The sequence below is a fragment of the Microtus pennsylvanicus genome, chromosome 13 (assembly GCF_037038515.1).
Source record: "Microtus pennsylvanicus isolate mMicPen1 chromosome 13, mMicPen1.hap1, whole genome shotgun sequence".
NCBI lineage: Eukaryota > Metazoa > Chordata > Mammalia > Rodentia > Cricetidae > Microtus > Microtus pennsylvanicus.
This window is the reverse complement of record NC_134591.1, coordinates 35,054,194-35,073,518: the sequence shown is the minus strand read 5'-3', so window position 1 is coordinate 35,073,518 and position 19,325 is coordinate 35,054,194. Positions and strand designations below refer to the sequence as shown.

Here is a 19,325-nt window from a genome sequence, read left to right as displayed (position 1 = left end):
AAGGATTTGGGCCCAGGCCTTCTGATTCTTTTTTTTTTATTTTTTGCTTTAAAAAAACAACAACAACTATCTTTTCTCATTTTATATGCCAATCCCAGTTCCTACCCCCTCCCGTCCTCCCATTCCATCCATCTTCCTCTTCTATCCCCTATCCACTCCTCAGAGAGGGTTAGGCTTTCCATGGGGAGTCAACAAAGTCTAGCGCATTGCTTTGAGGAAGGACCAAGACCCTCCTTACTATATCAAGGCTGAGCAAAGTATCCCTCCAAAGAGAATGGGATCCAAAAAGCCAGTGCAAGCAGAAGGGATAAATCCTGGTCCCATTGCCAGTGGCCCCACAGTCTGTCCCAGCCACACAACTGTCACCCACACTCAGATGGCCTAGTTTGGTCCTGTGCTGGCTGGTTCCTTCCCTGTCGGGCCGGAGTTGTTGGGCTCTGATTAACTCAGGTAAACTGTTTCAGTGGGTGTCCCCATCATGGTCTTGACCTCTTTGCTCATATTCTCACTCCTCCCACTCTTCAACAGGACTTAGGGAACTTAACCCAGTGCTCTGCTGTGGGTCTCTGCCTCTGTTTCCATCAGTTGCTGGATGAAGCTTCTATGATGATATTTAAGACATTCACCAGTCTGACTACAGGGCAAATCAAGATCGGGCACCCTCTCCTCTATTGTTTAGGGTCTTAGCTGGGGTCATCCTTGTGGATTCCTTGGAATTTCTCTAGTGCCAGGTTTCTTCCTAGCCCCATGATGGCTTCCTCAATCAAGATATCTCTTTCCTTGCTCTCTGTCTCTGTCCTTCCCCCATCTTGGCTATCCTGTTCCCTCAAGTTCTCCTTCCCCCTCTCCTTCTCCCTCCTCTTTCCCTTTTATCCTCCCTTCTTCCCCCACCCCCATGCTCCCAATTTTCTCAGGAGATCTTGTCTGTTTTCCCTTCCCAGGGAGATCTATTTGTTTCTGTGGGTTCTCCTTGTTACTTAGCTTCTCTGGGGTCATGAACTATAGACTTGTTATCCTTTGCTTTACAACTAGTATCCACTTAAGGGTGAGTACATATCATGCTCATCTTTCTGGGTCTGGGTTACTTCACTCAGGATGTAGTTCCATCCATGTGCATGCAAATTTCAAAATGTCATTGTTTTTACCGCTGAGTAGTACTCCATTATGGAAATGTGCCACATTTTCTTTATTTATTCTTCAATTGAGGGGCATCTAGATTGTTTCCACGTTCTGGCTATTACACGTAAGGCTGCTATGAACATAGCTGAGCACATGTCCTTGTAGTATGATTGAAGATCCTTTGGGTATATGCCCAAGAGTGGTATTGCTGGGTCTTGAAGTAGGTTGATTCCCACTTTTCTGAGGAACTGCTATACTGATTTTCAGAGTGGTTGTACAAGTTTGCATTCCCACCAGCAATGGAGGAGTGTTCCCCTTGCTTCACATTCTCTCCAGCATAAGTTATCATTGGTGTCTTTGACCTTAGCCATTCTTACAGGTGTAAGATGGAATCTCAGAGTCGTTTTGATTTGCATTTCCCTGATGGCTAAGGATGTTGAACATTTCCTTAAGTGTCTTTCAGCCATTTGAGATTTTTCTGTTGAGAACTCTCTGTTTAGATCTGTACCCATTTTTAAATTGGATTACTTGGTATTTTGATGTCTAATTTTTGGTTCTTACACAGTCTCTTCTGCCATTGCCCGAGTGCTGGGACTTCATGCAACTGGTGACAACGGTTCCACACTTTGACCACCAGGGTCACCTCAGTGTCCTGGAAGCAGCCCTATAGGTCTGATCTGAGGCCTGTAAGGAGAGATGCTGGGAAATGCCCAGCCCAGAGTAGGCCCTCAATACACAGAAATGGGCCAGCTAGAACCATTGGCATCACTCCACCATCCTCAGTGTGGCTTTGGAGGATGGAAGAACAGAGATGGCCATAAGCAGGCCTACAGGGCTGCTCCGTTGCAACAGCCCAAGCAGAATGTGCTATTAAACCTTCATGAGAAGAAGTCCTCACAGTGATGAGACAAGTGCCTGTCACTGTGGTACCCCAGCCTCAGAGCTTCTCATCTTACCAACGCTATCCGTGTTAGTCCTGTCCTTCATGGGGGACTAACTCGAAGAAGCTTCTGGTGGGGATTGGGTTCTTTAGGTTTTTCTGGGCACCCGGGCAGGAAGGGATCTCTTTCCTTCCTGGCATGACAATAACTGGCATTGGGCCTTTACCCCATGAGTTCCTTATCTGCTCCAGCCCCTGCCAAAAGCAGCATGAAAAGACAGCACCTGACCTTCAGAAGTGCTCAGAGGCCGAGCCACGTAGAGCTATGAGCGGCCATGTTTCTTAGGAATGCCCCTCATTGTGGAGAGGTTGCCCAGCTTGAGCATTTCAGCTGTTGAAGGTGGAGAGTGAATGTCTTTCTGTCAGCATACTCAACGATATAATCTCTCTGTTTCCTTTAGGTGTAAACCCTCAGAGGAATTTCTTAACGCATGCCAGGCACTGAGCCAACACCTGCCAGAAACTGGGGCCACCACCAATCATCTCCTGGTACTCGGACTTCCCACTGTCACACAGGGGTTTCCAATGGGATGACTTTGGTCCCTTAACTAAGGCACACACACACAGAGGTCCATTCATCGGGCATTCTATGATTTACCCAAGTGCGGTCCCCTCAGGAGACAAGCTGAGAAAATAGAAAGATTCTGTACCAGAAAGCTAGCCATGAGTCAGAGGCATTTTACCATTTCTAAAAGTCAGAGCCAAGTGCCTGCCACTAAACTCGGTGGTTTAGACTTCAAAGTGCCTTGCAGTTCAACAAAACCATGGGTAAAGTGGAAAAAGACATACGGAATGTAACTTGGGTTTTACTTCCAGGACCTCTTCCGAAGGCAATTAACCAATGCCCAGGGCTGGTTTCCTCAGCAATAAACGGCAGTGATTGGTAGCCTGTCTCTATCATCCCTAAGTTCTCACACTGACGCTGCCATGCTTTGCTTAATGGGTATTAATGGGTCAGGAGACCAAAAATAAAACCATATCTCCATTTGATCTGTCCCACCCTTATGTCCCGTGGAGATTCGAACCTGTAATTCTTGCATTCTATTTTTAATCAAGAGCTACTGGCCAGAACCAGGAGATAGCTGTCAGACCCAAAGTGGAAAAACCTGTAAGCACCTTCAAAGCCCATTTTCTCCCTCAGCAGAGCAGCCCAGAGATTTAAAATGATAGATTCAGCAGTGCTTGTTACTCACCCAACCCAGTCTCGAGTTTTTTTTTTCTTTTTAATCTTAGTTGATTTGGCAAACAGCATTCCCCAGACTGTTAAGGAGCCGGTACATGAGATGGATGTTGGTGGAGGCTCCCAATACTCAGATTACATAACTAAGCTCTGTTTTAACCATTTGTTCATTCATTCATCGCTTTTGAGATAAGGTCTTACACAGTCCAACCTGATCTCAGACTCATACAGCCAAGTGCGACTTTGAACTTTCTCCTGCTTCCACCTGCCACTGTACCTGCTTTTAAGTGGGTGCTGAGAACTGGATGCATGATCAGCAAGCTTCACCTCATTGTTTAAAGTCTACCACTGTATTCCATAATACCAGGGCTTTCCTTCAGATTTTCTTGATGCTCTAGATAAAGAAGATATTCTGATATAGAGAAATGTTTCAGCCACAATTCCCATGTTTCTGCTCCGGAAATGTGACAAAAGCCCACATTTTAAACCAAACAGGATGTGAAGCCCCTTCATCCCTGCCATCTTGCCCCTGCCTAAGAGGCAAAGTAGGTTTTTAAATTACCACACCCCATAGAACCACGGAAACAAGGAAGCCAGACCCATTTGATAGCAGGGACAAGAAATATTCCATGGGCTTGTATGGTCACACAGCTGAGCTAGGGCTTGTATCTGGTCATGTGAATTTAATGACTAAACCTGGATCCTCTTCTAAAATAAGCATAAAATCATTTATAATAGCCACATCCAGCAGGGTGGTAGTGGCGCACGCTTTTAATTTCAGCACTTGGGAGGCAGAGGCAGGCAGATCTCTGTGAGTTTGAGGCCAGCCTGGTCTACAAGAGCTAGTTCCAGGACAGGCTCCAAAGCTACAGAGAAACCCTGTCGCAAAAAAACAAAACAAAATAAAAAATAATAGCCTCATCCCAATAGCATCTCTTTCCCATTAGGTAAATATTCTAAACATGCGGCCTGTTACACACAGAGCTGATCCTTCTTCTACTTGCTATTTATTTTGTATATAATTGCCAATGGGTGGGAAGTAAAGGGCTGGGAGAATCAGACCAGCATCAAGTGTACAGCAGGATTCTTGGTCCTGCCATCTCGGATCTCCCAGATAAAACAGGAAGGACCACAGGGAAGTGTGAGAGAGGCAGAGAGGCAGAAGCATCCACAGCTGACCTATCCAAGTGCCCCCGAGAGCTCAAACTAGGGTGCCTAGGCCAGGAGATCTCTCGTAATCAGAATCTCCACTGTTTCAGAGGCAAAGTCTGAATACCATCAGTCAAGAGTGGTTCCGGGTGTCCAGCCGGAAGTTATCTAGCCCTGCCGTGGTGGCCACTTACCTCCTCGAGGTCCAGTCTCATTCCCCACATCTTCTGAAGCTGCTTGTCAACCTGGCAGACCGAAGTGGGAACACAGCCCTTCACTACAGTGTGTCTCATTCCAACTTCGCCATCGTGAAGCTGCTGCTGGACACAGGTCAGAGACGGCGCTGTGACACCTGCGTCCCTCTTTGGAGGCCCACCGCTTTGTTCTTATAAAATGGTATCTTTTTATGTTGCTCAAGCTATCCTGAATGCCTGGACTCAAACCATCGCCCTGCTTCAGTCTCCTAAGTATCTGGGACTACAGTAAGGGGCTTCTTATGTCACACTCCTTTCTCATCACTCTGAGTTCCTCTTGTCCAGGAACAGGGCCAGACTGGCAAATGCTTTGTTGGAGGGTCGGGGGGCTCAAGGCAGTATTTCACGGGGTAGCTCAGACTGGCCCTGAACTCACAGAGATTCACCTGCCTCTGCCTCCCACGTGCTGGGATTAAAGCTGTGTTTTGTTGTTGTTTTGTTTCTTATTTCGGAAAGCTCCACGAGCTCGCATGTCTTCTGTGCCACAGGACCCAGGCTAATCTCCGATCATCCCCTCTTAGTACATGAGCCCCAGAACCAAGTTCCCATTGCCTGTGCTCTGTCATTTCTTCTTCACAGTGTCTCTTGTCCCTGTGGTGTCATCAATACGGTCCCTCTCCTGCTCATGCTGCAGTTGAGCAGCTGAGGCTTGGGGCTATAGAATTTGTTCAGGTCATAAGGCAGATTTTGCGTTTGGTCTGTCCAGCTCCAGAGCTGCGCCACACCTCAGGAAAGGCCACCTCCTCTTGTCTCCATAAAACACTATTATCAAAGAATGACTCCCATTTACCAATTTGACGCATGCATGTTTCATCAAGTATCTGTTGATTTCTTATGACTTGTATGCCTTATAATCAGGGATGCAGAAGTGAGTGAGCCCTATGTTTCTCAGAAGCTTATTGCTTGACTCAGAGTTGGGGCCTGGAAAGATGGCTCATCATTTAAGAACAGTCTGCACCTCCAGAGGACCTAGGTTTATTTTCCAACACCCACATGGAGGCACACGCCTCATCTTAGGGTTTCTACTGCTATGAAGAGACATCATGACCATGGCAACTCTTACAAAGAAAACATTTAATAAAGGCGACTTGCTTACAGTTCAGAGATTCAGTCTATTATCATTTTGGTGGGACACAGCGGCATGCAGGCAGACATGGTGCTGGAGAGGTAGCTGCTACATGCTGCTGTGCAGGCAAAGGGAAGTAGACTGTGACACGGGGAATGGCTTGAGCATATATGAGACCTCAAAGTCCACCCCACCCTTCTTCCAACAAGACCACACTTCCTAACAGTGCCACTCCCTGTGGGAGCATCATTTTCTTTCAAACCACCACACACCTCTCTATAACTCTAGTTCCAGGAGCTCTGATACCCTCTTCTGGCCTGGGCCAGTACCAGGCATGCATGTGGTACACATATACACGCTGGCAAAGCACTTATACAGATAAAATGCTAAAATAATAATTTTAAAAGTCAGAGTGGGGTGGGATGATGCCTCAGAAGAGAGAGATCTAGACAAGATTTCAAGATGCAGAAGTGAGATAGCGCCTAGTTCAGAGAACAGGAGAGGAGCCTGGAGCAGCCTGGGTGGGGAATGTGTTAGGAGACGAGAAGACTGTGGAACATGGGAAAGAAAACCTCCCTGGGGCCAAAAGACTTCTGGTTTGTACAGGAGGTGAATGAAGGTTTGGAAGCTAAGCTGGAGGCACGCATGCAGGGCGTTGGGTGCTGATGGTATTGGAACCCTGTTGGAAGGTACTGGGAACCCTGTTGGAAGGTACTGGGAAGCTGAGTGGGTTTTGTGTAGAAAACACATGGCAAATAAATCCTTCAGGAAGAGTGACCTCACGGTAGGACTGGGTTAGGCGCAGCTGAGGATGTGGCAGGCAGTCTAGAGGGCACCGCAGGGGTCCACAGTGAGACAGTGCAGGTTTTCAGTAGGTGGAAAGAGCAAGCTGCACCTCCAGAGGACCCAGGTTCGCGTCAAAAGGGTGAACGAGACCAACTAGCTGTCAGGTGTGCGGAGAACTGCATGATCTGTCAGTAGCTGTGAGGTGTCGGAGAACTGCAAGATCTGTCAAGCGTAGGTGGCTGAGAAGGTGATAATTCTACAGACAGGAAGGACCAGGTGGGAAATGCTGTGTCCTGGCAAAGTTAGGTCGTTGCTTTCTTTTGTGTCTTGCTTGTCCAGTTTGAACAGCATACTGTCAGCAGCCAAGGCAAGGGCAGTTTCTTGTCCAAATGGCCAGCTTTTGCCATAAAGAACGCAAACTCCATGAGGAGGTTCTTCAGTGTCCATCACCCCTTTCTGAAGTTAAGTTCGTGCTGTCAGTAATAGACATGTCTCACTGTCATAAAAAGCCTCATGTTATTAAAACGCTTTAAATGCCATATTCTGTGGGTTTTCAAAGGGTTTGAAGATCACCTATCTGTCTAAAATATATCTCTGTATGACCTTGAAAATATATCTAACATGACTATAAGTTTGATAGTTATAGATGACTATTAGCCTGTACTTATTATCCTAAATAGCTCTTAAAGACTAAATTTTCACATAACCTTTTAAATGAACTGCATAGGTACAGCACCTTAGATAAGAATAGAAACATATGTACAGGGAGCTGGAGAGGTGGCTCAGAGGTTAAGAGCACTGATTGTTCTTCCAGAGGTCCTGAGTTCAAGTCCCAGCAACCACATGGTGGCTCACAACCATCTGTAATGAAATCTGGTGCCCTCTTCTGGCCTGCAGGCATACATGCAGACTGAACACTGTGTACAAAATAAATAAGTAAATCTTTAAAAAGAAACATATGTACAGTATAATAAAAATAACTTTAAATTTGTATCTATAGGCAAAAGTCCACACTGATGTAAAGTATTTGAGATTAGTGGTTGTTTAAAAGTAGACTCAACATTCCACCCGTTATCTCATCATTTCTATATTAATTCCCTTTTTCCCTCAGAAAGAGATCTTTGAATCTAACTCTGTTGTTTAGCTTTTTTCCTGACCATGACCAATAACAACTTGTAACTATCCCCCCAAAGTGATGACAAACTTTTATAACCCATTGAAAGACCAAAAGCCATCCATTCTACATCGAACATGCTTCCTGTTGTCTGTGGGTGCTGGTATCTTCAGGAAAACATGGGAAAATTAAGATAAAGGTCAAGTCCTGGCTAGAACAGTCTGTGAGGCTGCACCATCTCAGTCAGCAACCTTAACACCGTTTTGGATGCTGAACTCTGAGGAAATTGCAACAGAGGCATTCTGATACTGGGTTACCTGGTATCTGGTCCCCTTGCTCTGAAAACACATAAACTTTCAAAGGTAACATACATATCTGAATTAATGCAAGTATGGACTGTGCATTGTATACAAATCAGCCAAAGATGATTCTTTTGTTTTATGCTTGAGCAAGTAAAATATTTGTCACCTGCCTTATAGTTTTTCTAGGTTTATTTCTTTATAAAATAGCCAGGATTTTTAGGGGGTCTTCTCTGGTCAAACCTGATCTTCTTTAACCTTGAATGAATCCATAGCCTTTCATTTTCTGTGGAAACAAAAGTATAACCTCTTCTCCAATGCAATATATTTTTTGGCTTCCATTTTGAAGATAACTCATTTTTAAAATATATAGGTTGTTCTTCATTAAATTCTCCATAGGAAAATATGTATATATAGGTTGGTTTAATTTAGTAGCTTTTATAATCCAGTGTCTCCCAGCACCTATTGTTTGCTCATCAGTGACCAAAAGATTTTAAGACAACACAATAGTATACAGGATCCAGACTCCCTGGGTTTCTTTTTACTACTTTACTCTTTCTTTAAAGACATCATTATTTCTAAACTATTATTTATTTATTTATATGACTGTGTATACTCTTTTTCTTTTTTTCTTGAGCCTATGCACATTGTTAAACACACTGTCACCTGTTTATAGGATTTTTTTTCGACCTGAACCTGCCTTACTGTGTATCTGCAACCTTTTCTGTCTGCAGGAGTAAAATCTTAAACTTCCACGTAGCTTAGCTAGTGGCAGGCTGGCAGCTGGCTCCACCACCTCAGTTCCCTCAGAGCCTGGCCTCATGATGGATGGAGGGACTGGTGGGAACCGTGTTTACCATCCCAGCCTGGGAAATTTGTGGGTTCACGCTGCTGTAGATGTTTCTACCTGGTCTCATACCAATGAGTAGTTTGCCACCCACTGCTCATAAATTCCATTCAAGTATTTGGTAGCAAGGCCTCTTAAAAGAGCCACGTCTCTGTATGCCACTAGCACGGAGACTACCCAAGAGACCACAGTCTCCAGGAAGATGTGTTTGACTCTGTGTTCTGACCTTTTTTTAAAAAAAAAGTTTTGTTATGCCTTATGTGGATATACGTTACTGGACATTGAGCACAGGATGTAGTCAGACTTTTTCTGTCCTACCAGCCAGCTCCCAAATAACCACATGGAGACTCTTATTAACTATGAAAGCTCAGCTAATAGCTTAGGGTTATTTCTAACTAGCTCTTATAAATTAAACTAACCCATATTTTTATTAATCTACATTCTACCATGTGGCTTTTACTTCTCTCCCATTCTATGTCTGACTCATTCTACATCTGGCTGGTTTCTCCACTCTTCTTTTTCCCAGCATCCTCTTTCTCTGGCTCTCCCGCCTATACCTCCTGCCTAGCTAATGGCCATTTACCTTTTTATTAAACCGATCAGAAAGTGCCTTGCCAAAGAAACAACACTGAAATAGCTGAGTAAGTACAAGCAAAGAGTCTGAAGGCTTGCTGAGGAGAATGAGCTGAACGTGTCATTCCTTAACCTCGGTGAAAGAGGTGTCCGCGACGGAACTGCCACACTCCCAAACCTGGGCTCCCTTCAGAGGGCAGTTGTGACACACACACACTGAGTCATTATTGAGGAGGGAGCCATAAAGCTCCTCTCTGTAGGCAACCGTTAGTAATAACCCTTTATTTTGCCTGAACGCCACTGCGGCTCACTGAATGGAAGCATGCTCAGTTGAGAGCCTTCTCCTCTCTCTCCTCCATGAATGATTGATTTTCTCATTAGACATTGCTCAAAAGCAGCTGCTGTAAGAACATGGGTCCTCGGCCTCCTTCTGTGCTCTGGAGAGGGGAGAGACATCACTCTACTGTGCGATAAATCATGTTTCTAAAGAGAGACAAGAAAGCTGGTATCCTGGGCATCAACACTTCTTAGAGCAAACATAAAACAGTCAGAGGGGTAGCAATTAAAAAAATCTTACAGCATGGGTATCTACTTCTTTCTTAAATTATATTTATTTATGGGCATAGAGACATATGTGCCACAGTGTGCATGTAGACAGAGGTCAGAGGACAACTCGTGAGGGTCATTTCTCTCCTTCTACTATCCAGGTCCCAGGACTGAACCCAGGTTGTCAGATTGGTGGTAGTTGCCTTTACCCACTGAGTCACGTGGCTGGCCCACAGTGTCTGCTTCTTTACCAGGGCACAGTTGTGATAAATAGAGCTGTCATACGCATTTGTCATCTGTCTATCATGACGGTGGTTGGGGCCTCAGGGAGAAAACTGTGCTAATGAGCCAGGGTTAGTTTTCTGTGTCTGCTGGTGTCTGTGTTCCTATGGCACACTTCTGAAATATTCTTTAAATTAGATGAAGCAATATTTTTTCTCTCTCACGGAACTTATAGGTACCCCTAATTGACATCTTTTTATCAGCCAGTTTTGTTGTAACGAATATCCCAGTCTACATGAGTGTCATTCTGAATGGTTATAACAATGGCTGCTGATGCCCTCTGGTATTTACTATGTGCTATTCTTGGTGATTTACTTATATTGATCACAAATTTGGTAATAGTCCTAAAAGGTAGGTTCCATTGTCATTCCCTCTTACAGAGGAGGATACAGCAGGATCTACTGAGACAGATTTAATTTTGCCTCAGTCACACAACTTTCTGCCATGAGCAACAGCACAAGACGGTGTGAGTTTCCACTGTCCTGGCGTGGGGTCATTTGGATCCCAGGTCTCAGTCTTTGTGTAGAAATCCTGCTGCTTCTTTGATGCAGAAGAACATGAACGTGTATCCCTGGGGCTGTGGCTCAGAAGTGTCTTTTAAATTATCCTTTACCGCCTCATCTTAAAAATGTCTTAGTTTATCATTCTATCATGAAAGCTATATTCCCCATTGTTCCAGTACAAGAATTAGGAAGTTCTTTTCTTCCTTCAAAAATTTTCTGTTTGTCCTGTATTTCTTCCTTCCTTCCTTCCTTCCTTCCTTCCTTCCTTCCTTCCTTCCTTCCTCCCTCCCTCCCTCCCTCCCTCCCTTCCTCTTTCTTTCTTTCCTTTCTTTCTTTCTTTCATTCAAGATTTATTTATGAGCTGGGTAGTGGTAGCACACGCCTTTAATCCCAGCACTCAGGAGGCAGAGGTATAAATGGATCTCTGTGAGTTCGAAGTAAGCTTGGTCTACAGAGTGAGTTCCAGGACAGCCAAGGCTACACAGAGAAACCCTGTCTCCAAAACAAACAAAAAAGATTTACTTATGTATACAGTGTTCAGCAGAAGAAGGCACCAGATCTCATTCTAGTCGGTTGTGAGCCACCATGTGGTTGCTGGAACTGAACTCAGGACCTCTGGAAGAGCAGCCAGTGCTCTTAAGCACTGAACCAACTCTCCAGCCCAACCTGTATTGTTTTCATATCCCTGATACATGAGCCCTTGGGTAGGTCCTACAGGCTTGACCTTCATGTTGAGCTCCCCACAATATGAGCTAGCAAGAGCCTGTGGGCACACACCTGTGAGTGTTGTGGCTCTAAAAGGAATGAGATCCATTGCCAGGCAGTTCCAAATCCTGGTCGAACCTCCTCCATCGTGTGGATAGTTTATGTGACCCATCTGGCTTTTAATGTCCTCATCTAGGAAGAATGTGCTTTGTGCCCAGACTTTCGAAATAAAGTCATTGTCATTGACGCCTTATCTGTCTCTGGCCCTTTTGTGGTCCTCACTCGTTGGGCATGCTTAGAAAACCTGTAGAGAAAATTAGCCACTTCTAATGGCTGCTAAAAATGTAAGCCAGTTAATTCGCTGTGGAAACACTAGTCCATGGTGTCTCAGCTAGCATGCGGTGTTCTGTCGAACCACTGAAGTGCAGTCTGGCTCCAGGCCAGGCTGTTCCAGCACCCCTTCCTTCCCTTGCAGGTGTCTGCAACGTGGATCATCAGAACAAAGCTGGTTACACCGCTGTGATGATCACTCCCTTGGCTTCTGCAGAGACAAAGGAAGACATGGCTGTTGTCTGGAAGCTCTTGCGAGAGGGGAATGTAAACATCCAAGCCACCCAGGTAGGTGGAGAGCGCTTGATCTCTCTGCTTCTCAGCAAACATAACAACCCCCCAGTTTTACTCTTCCAGTTGGGTGAGGAGTTCAGTTTAGATCTATGGAGCGTTTCCCACTCCAGAATGCTGGGGCCATCAAATGGCGTCTATCCAAAACCCCAATCCTTGATCTTCCTTACAGGCTCTCGGGACATAGACAGGCTAGCACAGGTGTCTCTGAGCCATCTGGTCTGTGTTCCAAACTAAAACAGGGCAAAATCTACCTGGATTTATCTTCTCTAACTTCTCCAATCAAATTCTAATGGTAGCCTCTTGAGAAGGTCTTTGGTGGCTGGCTGCTAAAGTCAATCACCTCTCTTAGCCTCTTGGGAAGGACTTTGCTTGCTGGCTGCTGTAGCCCCTCATCTCTGTGGCTCACCAGATCTGGACCCAGGACACATTTAGGACGCTCAGTACTTTAGAGTTATTGCTGATCATCTCCTCTCTAAAACCTTTTTTAAAAGATTTTGTTGTTGTTGTTTTAAGACAGGGTTTCCATGTGTAGCCCTGGCTGTCCTGGAACTTGCTCTTGTAGACCAGGCTGGCCTCGCACTCAGAGATCTGTGAGCCTCTGCCTGCCAAGTACTGAGACTAAGGAAGTGTGCCACCACAGCCTGCTATTTTATTATTTTTAAATGTGTGTGTGTGTGTGTGTGTACCAGGTGTATGCCGGTGCCTGTGGAGGCCAGAGGTGTCAGATCCTCAGGAACTGGACTTACAGGCAGTTGCGAGCTACCCCACATGGGTACTAAAAACCAAACTTATGTTGTGTGTCAGAGCAACACACACCCTTAGTCACAGAGCCATTTCTCTGAGTACCCCCCCCCCCCGCCGGAGCTGTTTTAATACAGTCATAAATGTCCATTAAACTGATGGAGAGAGAGTGTGGGTAGCAGGGCAGGCAGGAGCAAGACTAAGGTCACCAATCCCTCACTCCCAGGGGCTATGAGGATCCCTGCCTCCCAGGCCTTGTCTTACCCAGAGGGTAAAAGCAGAATTCTGCTGGAACTGAGCAATATGACAGACGTGCTTCTTTGGTCCTTAAAGTAACCAGGTCTCAAACATCTCCTGTCTTTCCTTACCTTCCTACCAAGCAGAATGAGCAATACCTGAAATACAGTCACTTATAATCAAAGGGTGTGGCTAGTGGCAGTAGGTGCTTGCCTAGTATGTTTGAGGGGCTGGGTCATTCCCAGGGACTCATACAAAGGAAAGGTTTGTCTAGGCTCTTGGTTTCCAAGACTCAGTCCCTGGCTGCTTTGTCCCATTGCCTTTTTGCCAGTAGTAAGACAGAATGTCATGGCAGGAACACACAGTAGAGAAATCTACTACCTCTTGCAGAGAGAAAGAAAGAGGGAGGGAGGGAAGAGGGAATGAGGTTAGGTAACCAGCCTTTTTAACACACGAGGACACCTGTTAGCAAGCTGTAGCACCTGTGGTATAGGAGAGGACCCTGACTTTGGAGAACCTGAATCTTTTATAATAGGCAAAAGCAAGCCTGACCTGTCCTAGGAGGCACTGCCTCTTCAAAAGCTATTGGCTGTGTAAACATACTTTAAAAGCTCACCTGGAAACCGAATATATGGTTCATGGTTAGGAGCAGTAGATGCTCTCCCAGAGGACCCAGGTTCAATTCCCAGCCATCTAGAACTCCAATTCCAGGATATCTGATCTTTCTCCTGATCTCCCTGGGCACAGACATGTAATCAAATTTTTCTATCCCGCCAGCCAGCTCCCAAATCACGACACAGAGACTTATTATTAATTATGAAAGCTCGACCAATAGCCTAGGTTCATCCCACCAGCTCTTATAACCGAAATTAACCCATTTCTAGTAATTTACTTTCTGCCTCGTGGTTTTATTACCTTTACTCTGTACTGTTCATCCTGCTTTTCCTGCTTCCTCCCTGCCTGGCTGCAATTCTGTCCTTCTTCCCAGCATCCTCCATGACTGGAAATCCTGCCTAGCTATTGGTCGTTCAGCTTTTTGTTAAGCCAATCAGAGTGACATCTTTACAATGTACGAAAAGATTGTTCCACAACACAGACATACATGCAGGCAAAACACATATACACAGAAAATAATACTACTACTAAAAATTTTAAATATTTGTGTTGAGCCCCCTCTTCTACACTCTCCAAAACTGCAGTAGTCTGGGTGGCTCCAAAGTCACTTTGCACACCTCATCCAAGAGCTTTCAGGGATCCCAGAGATGGTTCGGTGGTTAGGACACTTGCTGCTCAAGCATTTGAATCCCCATACTCATATTAAAAAGGTGGGCATGGCTCTGCACACACCTGCAACCCCAGGTCTGTGGGGAGCAGAGACAGGAGGATTGCAGAGGCTGCTGGCTGCTGGCAAAGTGTCAGGGGAGTCTCAGCAAAAACGCCCTCTTCCAGAGGGGAGGCGTGAGAATTTAGAAATATAGTAAAGAATATGAAGATGTGAACAAAAATAACAAAACGCTGAGAAGACATGTAGGATAGTATCAGGAGGGAATTTTTCAGTGAGTACTGAAAATTCACCTGTGTTTAACTTCCAGCTGGTTAATATACCCCTGACCCTAAAAACATAGGAATAAAACAAAAGACTGCATTAACATACAGATTGAAAGTTACGGCTATGTTCAGCGTTAACGCCCTAGACTCACGCCCTAGACCAAACACTCTGTAGGCAAACAACTCCCTGGGTGGAATCCCAAGTTATTTCCAGAAAGGAAACTGGAACTTATTTGGATCCTTAGACTGTTGTTTTAGGTGGGAACCAACTACTTCCCTATTTCAGGAGCACCTGCGGTCTGGCAACTAGGCACACCTGTGGACAATAGCCTTGTGAGAGCAGAACTCTGCTTCACAACTAGGTGGGACCTTTGAGTTGGAAGCACAATAACCTTGGATGAACTAAAAACAAGTCCCAAACTCTCTGACCTTTGACCTCTTTGGGCCTCCACAGCAAAGGAATAAAGAATAAGATGGAGTGTCGTAGAGAATGATTTTCATACACCTGCACACGCGACTTTGCACATACGTATTGTGCTCTCTCTCTCTCTCTCTCTCTCTCTCTCTCTCTCTCTCTCTCTCGCGCGCGCGCACACACACACACACACACACACACACACACTCAGAGGAAACATCATTTGGGGAATGTTGCTGCTGTCTAACAGCTCCTTACTGACGGCAGGACACAGGTATTTGTAACTCGCTTTCTGGCTTTCCAAGTCTCCTCAGTCACACACAGCTCCCCTTCCAGAAGACAATTCACAGTGTCTTTATTTTCAATAGTATTATCCTAACAAGCATGCTGATTTTTTTAACTGGAAGAGGGGATGCTCACCATGACCAAAGTCAACCCCTCCTCTTTCCTGAGGTGCAATGGGTTCTAGGAGGGTCACCAAGGAAAAGCTGGGGATCCACAGCTGCAGCTGTTCTCCTTGGCTCCCCTGGGACTCTGAGGGGAGGTGGCGATGGCCAGCAGGATGGGAGTGATCTGGGAGTCTCTGAGGGGCACATCTTCCCGTCTTCGTATCTCCAAGGTCGCTGCAGGGCCTGGTGTATGGTGTCACTCTGGAATGACCAACTACTGAACTAAGTTGTATTAATCTAGACCAGAAGGAAGATGAGGAGGAGCCCCCGAGACTCAAGAGGGCTGCCTGCCATTTCACCTGGCTTTCATGGGGGTTGGGGAGAGGAAACCTCAGGTTTATTAATCTAGTAAGCAACCATTACCTCCAGGCTGAGCAATCACCCTCTCAAAGGCAAACTGGCAAGCCCTGGAAAGATCTGTCAGGGTTCCAGAGAAATGGGGACTGAAAACAGTTATTGGTACCCACCTACTGAGCGGCGCTGCGCAGTCTCTACCTCTTAGAGATGACGATAGTGGACGCTTCCTAACTTGCTGGGCTCCACGAGGCAGGTGGTGCCTTAACCATCCCTGTCCTTCTTCATCAGGACAGAGTACAGAGATGACCCTTGCCCAGGGGTCACCTAAGACCGTCGGGAAACACAGATATTCACATTATGATTCATAATGGTAACAAAGTTACTGTTATGAAGTAGCGATGAAAATGATCTTATGGTTGGGGGTCACCGTAACATAAGGAACTGTATTAAAGCATTGCACCATTGGGAAGGCTAAGAACTGCTGCCCTAGAGCCACAGGGGATCTGGAGGGAGAGCAAGCATAGACCTTGTTTTATTCTTGGCAACCTGATATCCCATTGGAGAGACAAGCTTGACCTTCAAATCCAAAAAAGGTTGGCAAAATACAGTAAGTTGTAGGGGAAGGCTATAAGAAAATAGAGGAACGTGTAACAGACCTGTGTAAATAAGAAATAATTGTCACCTTATAATCAGAAAAGTGACCACTTCGTGTGACTGGATTTATACTCTTTATCCTACTTGATTGCCACAAGAACCACATAAAGCATACAGGGGAAAAAATTTTCTTTTTTTGGTTTTTTGAGACAGGGTTTCTCTGTGTAGCCCCACCTGTCCTAGAACTTGCTCTATAAACCAGGCTGGCCTCAAACTCCCAGAGATCCAATTGCCTCTGCCACCAGAGCTCTGGAACTAAAGACATGTGCCACCACTGCCAAGCAGGAAAAATAATTGTATAATTAATGTTCAAGCAAAGGAAAACCAAGCTTCAGCTGCAGAGACACAACTTGGGTTGGTTCTCTGAGTCTAACCCATTGCTATATCTACTGGTGACCGTGGGGATCTAAAAGATAACCATACTGTCACCCGTCAGGGGTTAGGAACAATGCAGGGCCTGCAAACAGAGGTCTTGTTGAGACAAGAGGGTTCTGAGTAATCATTAAACAAAATCCAAGAGGCCCTGAGCAGACTGTGGCTTCCTGGGGAAAGGAGGGCATGGGCTGAAGCCATAGCCTTCACGTCCTCTGCCTTCCATCAGTCAGGGCATTACTCACAGGCTCGGTGCTAGGCCTTGGGAAGACTGGCACAAAAACAACTGTCCCTGGGGGGGGGGGCAGCCCAGTAGCAGAGCATCTCTCTAGCACGCGTGGGGATCCGAAGATAATCCTCTGTATTATAAGAAGAAAACTCAAGTAAGTAAATAAGAACAGTCCCTGCTGCCAACTTCTTAGCCCCTACGTGTAAAGGGAAGTTAGAAAGCAGTCAGTATGATGCTGCCCAGGCTGGGAAGCCAGGCGCGGCTTTGGAAAGGGTGTAGGGTTTGACTGGAGTCATGGGAAAGCAGAAGTTAGCCAGAAAGAAAAGGATGTGTCCCACGCCACAAGCAGAGGGACGATCTGGTCAGTGGCTGTTTCCTTGAGAAGGTTTGCTGGACGCACCCAGCTTCAGCCTTTGCCTATCGCTCTTTGTGCAGGGGGGCCAGACTGCGCTGATGCTGGGGGTTAGCCACGATCGGGAGGACATGGTCCAAGCGCTACTGAGCTGCCAGGCAGATGTCAACCTGCAGGACCATGACGGATCGTCTGCCCTCATGCTGGCCTGTCACCAAGGCAACGCTGACTTGGTGCGACTGCTCCTGGCACAGCCGGCCTGCAACAGCAGCCTGACTGACAAGGTAAGATGTACAGGCAGTTATCCGGTGGGTATTTAACACCTGTCCGGAAAAGTGTCTCGCCAGCCATCAGAATTCAAGAAACCATATGGCTGTAGTGATAGAGCTAACCTCATAAGGCTGGCGTAGGGCTTAAACGAGATAGTGGATGGTAAACGCTCATAGCCTTCGTGCTGGGAAACTTGCAAAACTAAAAACACTGTGCTTAGCAGGGCAGTGATAGCACACACCTTTAATCCCAGTACTTGGGAGACAGAGACAGGCAGATCTCTGTGAGCTCGAGGCCAGCCTGCTCTACAGAAGGAGTTCCAGGACAGGCTCCCAAGTTACAGAGAAACTCTGTCTCTAAAAAAAAAAAAAAAAAACAAAAAAAATAAATAAATAAATAAGTAAACACAAAAACCACCGTGCTTAGGAAATGTGTCCAGGCCTGGCTCAGCCCTGAGCCTCCTCTGGTGAGACTAGTGTGTGACTTTGGGGCGGCAGCTGAGCTCTGTGTCCAGGGCAGACTCTGGGCATCCAGATGATGGCACCAAGTTTATAGAAACAACTCTGTAGTCATTAAATTGACAGTACCTCCATGACACAAATCTACTTTGTGGAGCCATCCATTCTCCCGAGCAAGCCTGCCTGACGTCACACAGTCAGTGCCAGTCCCCTTAAATAAACCACCTCGTGAGACGAGGGCGGCTGGGGGGAGAAGATAACCATCATGTCTTGTAGTGTTACCATGGATCCAAGAATGTCGCTCTCATGACAACCCTGTGAGGTCCATTCCACTGCTGCCGTCATCTGCTGGAGGAAGCAGAATCACCAAATGGTTGGGTCCATGCCCACGTTGCCCAGCTGGTAGGCTTCAACGCCATTAAGCCCTAGGCTCGTGACGGACACACCATCTCTCCCACAGAAGGAGCCCAGCCTTTCTGCGGAATCCTTCATATGTTACAGGGCTTCCCACAGCTCAGTGACTGAATGAATGACCTAAACTTAGGGAATCGGTCCCAAGTGTGACCCCTTTGCTGATCATGACAGTGGGTCGCATTTCTAGAGCACTTGTGGCAGCTAATCTTCAGCTGCATACCATCCCTGATCTACTCAAGAATACAGCAAGCTGCCCTGCATTTTACAGGGCCAAGGGATGTTACACTCCTGTCCTAAGCATATAGCCAGCCAGCAGTTCTCAGAGCAGAGTCCAGCCCGGGCCAGACTCTAGTGTCGTAAATGTTGGCATCATAATTTAATGCTATAAACAGACATCTTTGTGCTTAAAACTTTTGTTCAAAGGGAACAAAAGTCTGGTGAGGCAAAGAGAGCCCCTTGCTATGCAGGGATAGCACGTCTTCCTGGACCCTGTTGGAGCCACAGAGAGTAGACCATCAGCAAGTCAGGCTCAACCCTACAGTCAGCCCTACTGTGCAGCCGTTCCATGAAGTCATTTCTGAGCACTTCAGAGAGCTCTGGTCCTCCTGTTTTCCCATGGGATTGGGAGCAGGGGACCGGGGAGTGGAGCCTCCTTTTCCAAACACGTAGTGAGACAGAGGATCTATGTTGGAGTGTCCCCTGTGGGCTGCCTTAATCTGGAGTAAGCCTGAACAATAGTAGCCCAGGGCCACAAACAAGTGACCACTGTACTTACCTGGAAGAGGCCTGAGAAGAGACACCTGTGGGACAGGCCAAGCAGGCTTGAGCCTTGGAAGTCCCTAACTGGCCAGAGTAATGTCATGAAATGGGATCCCTTCCTGGGCCCATGTGGTAGCCACAAC

General features: G+C 46.3%; 1 protein-coding gene across 1 annotated transcript in view; it reads left to right on the top strand.

The window, feature by feature from the left end:
* Positions 1-19,325, top strand: part of Kank4 (KN motif and ankyrin repeat domains 4) — a 77,311-nt gene that overhangs the window by 47,421 nt on the left and 10,565 nt on the right. The window contains exons 6-9 of the mRNA XM_075945961.1: positions 2,461-2,548; positions 4,499-4,718; positions 11,839-11,981; positions 17,365-17,565. Of these exons, the coding sequence (XP_075802076.1) occupies positions 2,461-2,548; positions 4,499-4,718; positions 11,839-11,981; positions 17,365-17,565 (652 nt within the window). The remainder of the gene's footprint in view (positions 1-2,460; positions 2,549-4,498; positions 4,719-11,838; positions 11,982-17,364; positions 17,566-19,325) is intronic.